At 31.7% G+C, this 7,209-nt stretch overlaps 2 protein-coding genes across 2 annotated transcripts; both read right to left on the bottom strand.

Moving 5' to 3' along the window:
• Positions 1 to 440: 440 nt before the first annotated feature.
• Positions 441 to 2,051, bottom strand: LOC120183830 (peptide methionine sulfoxide reductase A5-like). The gene is made up of 4 exons (XM_039188449.1): positions 1,691 to 2,051; positions 1,376 to 1,488; positions 1,135 to 1,279; positions 441 to 721 (listed from the first exon to the last, which is right to left on the bottom strand). The coding sequence occupies exons 1-4, from the start codon at positions 1,985 to 1,987 to the stop codon at positions 524 to 526; spliced, it is 753 nt and encodes a 250-aa protein (XP_039044380.1). The 5' UTR covers positions 1,988 to 2,051; the 3' UTR covers positions 441 to 523.
• Positions 2,052 to 5,545: 3,494 nt separating this feature from the next.
• Positions 5,546 to 6,842, bottom strand: LOC120183829 (60S ribosomal protein L8-3-like). Its single transcript, XM_039188448.1, has 2 exons — positions 6,334 to 6,842; positions 5,546 to 5,999 (listed from the first exon to the last, which is right to left on the bottom strand). The coding sequence occupies exons 1-2, from the start codon at positions 6,771 to 6,773 to the stop codon at positions 5,657 to 5,659; spliced, it is 783 nt and encodes a 260-aa protein (XP_039044379.1). The 5' UTR covers positions 6,774 to 6,842; the 3' UTR covers positions 5,546 to 5,656.
• Between the last annotated feature and the right edge of the window lie 367 nt (positions 6,843 to 7,209).

A 7,209-nucleotide genomic window follows, 5' to 3' on the forward strand; every position in this document is an offset into this window, starting at 1 on the left:
CATCTTAATGTTAATTCATTGCATGTCCAGATATTATACATTTTATATAAAATTGTACATGTTATTTATCTTAAGTCATAATTCAATTCCAATTTAACCTTACATTTTTTTAATTAATCACTAATATCCGATCTATTGACCTTACATTTATTTAGTTGAAAGGAATGAACCCTTACATATGATTTGGATTTCACAAGATATAAATATTAATCCAATTTTCCGAAGCGAACTGAGGGTTTATTCTAGTAGTAGCAACTAAAATTACGGCATTATAGGATTTTGAATCACTGATTTAATAATAAAAATCAAACCTTGTTAAAGATGCCAACAGGTCTATTCCCAACACACTGAACTAATAGTTCAACAAATTGCATGTATATTAAAGCCTAAACTAATTTAAGCAAATTCACCAAAATTAGACTTTTCATCAATAAGGGAATTGCTATGCATATGAAATCACTCGCCAGAAAAGGCAAAAAGTAGTGCCATTCACCTGAAACACAGCTCCAATGGTCAGCTTCAGCTATATATCTGTCAAAACAGGCCAACCCCTTCTAATAATTCCATTGATCTTTGCATCGATCTGCTTTTGGATCCTTTGAGGGCAAAGCTCCGCCGCATATCCATTCAGTTTTGCTGCCATAGTAGACATCTCAAGCTCCTCTTCGGGCAGGTTTCCTATCAGCTGTAGAAGCAAAGGATGGCGTTTGAGCTCGAATTTCTGCACATTGGATGGATTTATCAGTCACTCATTTGCCCATCAGAGCCTAAACTCCTTTGACCTGATCTCTCAATAGGAAATAGCACATCTGTAAATGATGACATACGTTTTCCATCATCCAAATTCGAACACAAAGAAAATGTGGTTACTACTTTGGTTGCTAATTTGAAATGGGAGAGCATTAAACCTATCGATAGATAAATTCTTTTATGCACATTAGTTCACTGCACCCTACATAATTACCAGCACACTCCTGGTAATAGAACTCTAAACAAGCATCTCCAGTTACCGAAGTATTAAACCGAAAACTTAAAGAAGCTTGTGGATCATAACATGCAACAAAGAATACTCGCACACCCTGACCTCCACCTTACTGCCTTTCTCAAACAATAAGAAATGGGAGAGCATTAAACCTGATGTTCAGGCTCTGCAGGATAAAATGATTCAAGTTGTTGAATTTGGGTTGTCACGATGCTGCTCCGCGACCTGGTTTGTTCCCTTTCTTTGCTCATGGTAGCTAATCTAGCCTCTTCTGTTCCATTAGTAAAAATAATAGACCTGATTGAATTGAGATAAGAAAACCTGTCATTAAAGAGTACAAAATGAAGTAATAATCTGTTTTTTTTTCATCTTCTGGTTCATGATGATGCTTACCTATACTGATTACCTACATCCGGACCTTGGCCAAAAACCTGCCTTGGGTCATGGCAAGACCAAAAAACCTCCAGAAGTTGCCTAAAATTAATCTCCTTCGGATCATATTCAACCTGTTCATCATTCAAATATCCATAATCTACAAAAAATCATATGGAAATCAACAACAATCTCTTCCCCAAAAAAAGGTATTTTTCCTTTATCTTTTAGATGAATTAATTTCAGAAACAAATATTTCATAAATTCGGCAACTATATCGAAAACATCGGTATTAAAGTTCATAATGATGAGAGGGAATGAAGAGAAATAACGGACCATTACAGACTCGGCATGGTCACCTAAGCTTCTGTATTCCGGATTGATTTTGGATCCGCCAGCATAACCAGAAGTCGTTCGAACGACACCGTTTAAGCAACCGAATACAGCTTCCGACCTCCAGAAACTACCTAGGGCAAAAACCGCGGTTTTCAAAGACTGATCTGACAGTTCCCGTGGCGTAGTTGTGGCTCGATCTGGAATACGAATGGAAAATGCTTTGTCGGCACAAAGAATATACAATGAAACCAAGGTTAGGAAATGAAATCCAAGGAAATTCTTATCCGCCGAAGCCATTCCTTCTGAGATCGTCTAATGGAAATAATGACGATCAGCGAGAAAAACAGAGAAAATGCAAAAAGAAATTCTTGACGGAAGCAAGATAAATTTATAAAATCAACATAAAAAAAACCCAGGAATCCATTATTGAGACACCGAAATCCCTTCTTACAAAAATTGTTTTTTTTTAAATAATACTTGTTTCTGTTAAATTTTATGAGATAAATTACAAGTCACTTAATTATGAATTTAATTATAAATTATATTATTTAAAAAAATACAAATATAGAATTTAATTAATATATTATTTTATCATTAAATATTAGATAATATAATGATATAACTTATTAGAATAACTATTTTAATCCTTAAAGCTTAAATAATTTATCAATTTAATCTTAATTCAAAATAATTTAACAAATCTTAATAAAAATTTCATCATTTTAATCTTTATTCTTTCTTTAAATTACTTATTATTAGGTTATATTATTTCTTTGTATACTAAGAGTTTAATAATTGTTGTTATTTTAGAATACAACTATTTATTCAACTATTATTTTAACCTATTAATTTGATTTGACAATATAAACTAAATTTTCCGGCCTCTCCCTTGCCATTTCTTTCTTCTTTTTATTATTTTTCGTTAATTGTAGTTTGATTTTTCTAATTTTTAGCCGTGTTTTATCATTTTTATAATAGATAAATTTTACAATACTTTTCGAAATTGGATGAGTACCGTTAACTATGAACATCATTAAATTGATTTATAAATATTAAATTATAAAATATTAAAAGTATAATTATAAACTAGTTAAAATCTAAAGATAATTTAATTAAAATACAATATTTATAAAACTTTAATTTTTAGGCTAAACTATATCATTGACCACCTAACTATTTAATCATTTTACTTAAACTATCGATTTTTCAATTTTGTCAATCGAGTCACCTAACTATTTAAATCTTATCAATCAAGCCACCTGTCGTTAAATATTAATAGAGATGATGTGGCAGATAATAAAATTTGTATAATTACACATTTAGTCTTCATTACTTATACATTCTATTAATTTGGTCCTAACTTTTAATTAATTCAATAAATTTAATCCAAAATCATATGGTGACATGTGTCACTATGTGATTGAATTTTTTTCTTAATATTTTTATTTAACTTAATAAAATTTTCATACAATCAAATGGTGCCACGTGTCACCTTTCACCAATTAAATGAATAGAAAATAAATTGAATTAATAACCGCTACTGGTGGGGTTTAAACTCAAGACGTGAGGAGAAGAAGAAAATGTCTCAATCACTGGGATGCACCATTTAAATGACAAACTTATCACGACATAATATATATCATTATTGATAATAAAAAAAGGAAAAATGATCTAATAAGAAGTCCAACATGGAATAATTGAATAATACAATAATATGATATATATGCACAAATATTATAATTGATTAATATGTGAACATATTTTATTTATATTTTAAATTATTTTAATGAAAAATAAAAATAATTTTAATACATTATAATTGAAATATAACAAAGAGCTTCGTTGAATTAGAATTTTCATGATAGTTAAGAGATTATTGTAGTAAGTATTTTAACTTATGAATTGACTTGTTAATATCTCAGCTAGAGTAAAAATTTTATATTTTATTATTTATTCATTATATATTTGAAGAAAATTATAGGGAAAAATTTATTTTATTGAATTAGTCTATTTTAATATATAGTTGTTAAATAAGATTAGAATCTGATCGATGTTATAATATTTTAAAATATAAGATATGATACATTTCAGTTCAAAAAATAGAATAATGAAAGGCAATCTATTAATTTAAAATATGTAAAATGATACATTTCAATTATAACATATTAATTTCACTTTTTTAAAATTTTTGCATTAAATATGATTTAAAATATAAATAAAACATATTCATTTATTAATCAATTATAATATTTGTTTAGATATTTTTTTTATATATTTTCATACTATTCAATTATTTCATGTTTGAGTCCTTATAATGTAATTTATTACCATAAACTATATTATAAATTATATATATTATGATTTGTATACTAAATAAATTTAGTGGTATAGTTTAATGGTTAGGGTGCTTAGTTTTTGGGCTTGTGTCTCAGGTTCAAACCGCTATTGATTTTTTCTATTTTCCATTTATTCAATTGGTGACACGTGACACCGTTTGATTGGGTGAAAAAATTACTAAATAAAAAATATATGAAAAAAATCCAATCACACAATGACACATGTCACCATCAGATTGAGGATTAAATTTATTGAATTAAATAAAAGTTATGATCAAATTAATAGAATGTGTAAGTAATAAGGACTAAATGTGTAATTATACTAATTTTATTAACTGCCACATTATCTCCTCCATTGATATTTAACGGAATGTGGAGTGATTGACAAAATTTAAATAGTTCGGTGACTCGATTGATAAAATTGAAAAAATTAGTGGTTTAAGTAAAAGAGGTAAATAGGTGGTCAATAGTATAGTTTATCCTAAAAACTAATATTTTATAAATATTATATTTTAATTAAATTATATTTAGATTTTTAAATAATTTATAATTATACGTTTAGTACTTTATAATTTAACATTTTATAAATTAATTTAATAGTTCTTATCATTAACGATGTTTATCCGTACTCGACGAGCGTGGCAACATTATAATTTATAATAATGGGTTCTCTTGGCCCTTTCTCAGATAAAATGTATCATGGCTATCGTTGTTTTTGGACTCCCGGTGCAGATTTCTTTTATTGGTCTTTCTTCTTCTTCTTCTTGGTGTGTGGTTCTACAAAATTTCTTGGTTGCTTGCTTTTCAGATTTGTAGTTTCTTTGTTTGTTTGTATATGATGTTCCAATGGTTGTTAGATATATGTGCTGGAAGAAACTTTAGTTAAAGGAGGATTGATTTTTCATCCATCTGTTATAGATATTCTTCAAGTTTTCCTTCTTTATGTTAGGTGCTCGAGAATGTCGGAGTGTTTTATCTTTGTATGTCGTTGCCTCAACCGTTCAAGCTCTTGCTCATCAGACTATCATTGGTCGTTCATTGCTATATTTTGTTTATGATAGTTATAAATGTGTTTGTCTCGTATGTATATGACAAGACTTCGTTGATGCTACCTCATTCGACTAATGAATATATTAGAGTTCTATTTTAAAAAATACAAATTAAATTAAATTAATAAAAATTTTATGAATTAAAGATGCAATCGAAATTTTAGATCGAGTCCGTTAAGATTCAAATTACTTAATCCGATCCTTTTAAATATAATAATTTTAAGTTTGAATCATTTTATACTCGGAACAAAAAAAAAACTCACAATGGAATCCTTCCCCTGATCGAACAAGAAAAAATGGGATAATGCCAAATACAGCCATTCAGGATCAGATACAAAAACAAACCAATCTCCGCCTTTACCAGCAACGACCAAAATCAGCCATGTAGGAAAAGTAATAAGAAAAGCCAGTAAGAACAAGGATCAGAAACATACATGACTTCAAATAGCAATTGAAAACATATCCACCCCTCAAACAACGCCAAACAATACCATTATCAGAAAATGCAAACAAAGTTTCCAGCATAACTGTGCTTAATACACTTGAATGTAGTAACTTCCAAAAAACTAACATAACAAGGCTTAAGCCTTATCGGCCTTGGCAGCAGTAGCAGCTGCTTGTCCTCTGAGCCTACCAGTCCTCCTTGCAGCAATAAGACCAACCTTCTGTCCGGGAGGTGCATCACGCCTAACCGTACTAGCATGACCAATGTGTTGATGGTTACCACCTCCATGAGGATGCTCCACTGGATTCATAGCCACACCACGCACCTTAGGCCAGCAGTTCCTCTTCACTCTATACTTATGGTAAGCATTACCGGCCTTAAGAAGAGGTTTCTCAGTCCTACCACCACCTGCAACCTGGCCGATCATGGCTCGACAACCACTCGGAACAATCTTCTTGGCACCTGATGGGAGCTTGATCCTGTAATGATTATACTCCAAAATGTCATTACGGACCAAAGGTAAGTACTAACAAGTCCAAACTTTTCACAAAAAAATCAATCGCTGTCCACTTTCTTCCAAGGATTAAACAAAGAGTATCATTGGAACATGCTTCCATATAAAGGATATTGAAATCAGAATCCTTGTGCTTAATAAACTCTAGGCGTACATTTAAGCACATATATGGATAGCAAACCCAGCTAAATACAAGACTAAACAGAATCAAGAAATTATCGATAATGTATTCATATCACAATCAGATATTGATAAACCCAGATCAAAATTCAAATCAAAACAGAGAAAGAAAACAACACCTGGTGGTATCATTATCAGGGTTGTGACTAATAACAATAGCATAATCACCCGAAGCCCTGGCGAAAACCCCACGATCACCGACATGATGTTCAACGTTGCAAACGACAGCTCCTTCAGGGATAGATCTAAGAGGCAACACGTTACCGACCACAAGAGTAGCCTTCTTACCACAATACACAAACTGACCGGTGTACATTCCCTCGGCGGCAACGAACAGTTCCTTCTGCTTCTTATAACGGAAGGGGTGACGGAAGACGACGTGAGCCAAGGGAGCGCCACGGCCTGGGTCATGGATGACTTCGGTGACAACACCTTTGAGGTAGCCGTTCCGTTCGCCGAAGTCAAGGCTGCGGAAACGGGCGGGACCCTTGCGGTGGTGGGTGTGGGCCTTGAAAACGGAACCCGGACCCTTACGTTGAGCTCGGATGACACGACCCATTTTGGGGAAAGTGTTGTGTGTGGCGGTGTGAAGGGTTGAATCCTCTCCTTGGAGGCGGACTATGGGATATAAAAGCGAAAATGGGGTTAGGGTTCTTTTGAAGGGTTGAATAAATAGTTATTTTTGGGTAAAGTACACAAATGTTTCATAACTATATAGTGTTACTTTTTAAGTCCCTTGACTATTAAAAATTATAAAATGATATCTCCACTATAGGACTTTGTTTTGTTGAGTATCCGACTATTAAAAGTTACAAAATGATAAAATCTAATTTGAGAATCGTTTGAGTTGTATTTTGTGGATTATCTCTCCATTTACATTGTGTCGTTGAGCTAGTGCTTGAAACTTTATGTCGTCTAGTCAGTGCTTAAAAGAAATGACGATATCAATAAACATCATTAAAATATTGTTGAGTACATGACTATTAAAAGTTACA

Source organism: Hibiscus syriacus, unplaced genomic scaffold (genome assembly GCF_006381635.1).
Source record: "Hibiscus syriacus cultivar Baekdansim isolate YM2019G1 unplaced genomic scaffold, ASM638163v2 tig00112813_pilon, whole genome shotgun sequence".
NCBI classification, from domain to species: Eukaryota; Viridiplantae; Streptophyta; class Magnoliopsida; order Malvales; family Malvaceae; genus Hibiscus; species Hibiscus syriacus.

Coding starts and splice junctions, on each gene's coding strand:
- LOC120183830 (XM_039188449.1), bottom strand. CDS start 1,987: ATGGCTTCGGCGGATAAGAATTTCCTTGGATTTCATTTCCTAACCTTG. Junction 1,489..1,690: donor ACCATGCCGAGTCTGTAATG/GTCCGTTATTTC, acceptor AATGATGAACAG/GTTGAATATGATCCGAAGGA. Junction 1,280..1,375: donor GATGTAGGTAATCAGTATAG/GTAAGCATCATC, acceptor CAATTCAATCAG/GTCTATTATTTTTACTAATG.
- LOC120183829 (XM_039188448.1), bottom strand. CDS start 6,773: ATGGGTCGTGTCATCCGAGCTCAACGTAAGGGTCCGGGTTCCGTTTTC. Junction 6,000..6,333: donor CCTGATAATGATACCACCAG/GTGTTGTTTTCT, acceptor TAATCATTACAG/GATCAAGCTCCCATCAGGTG.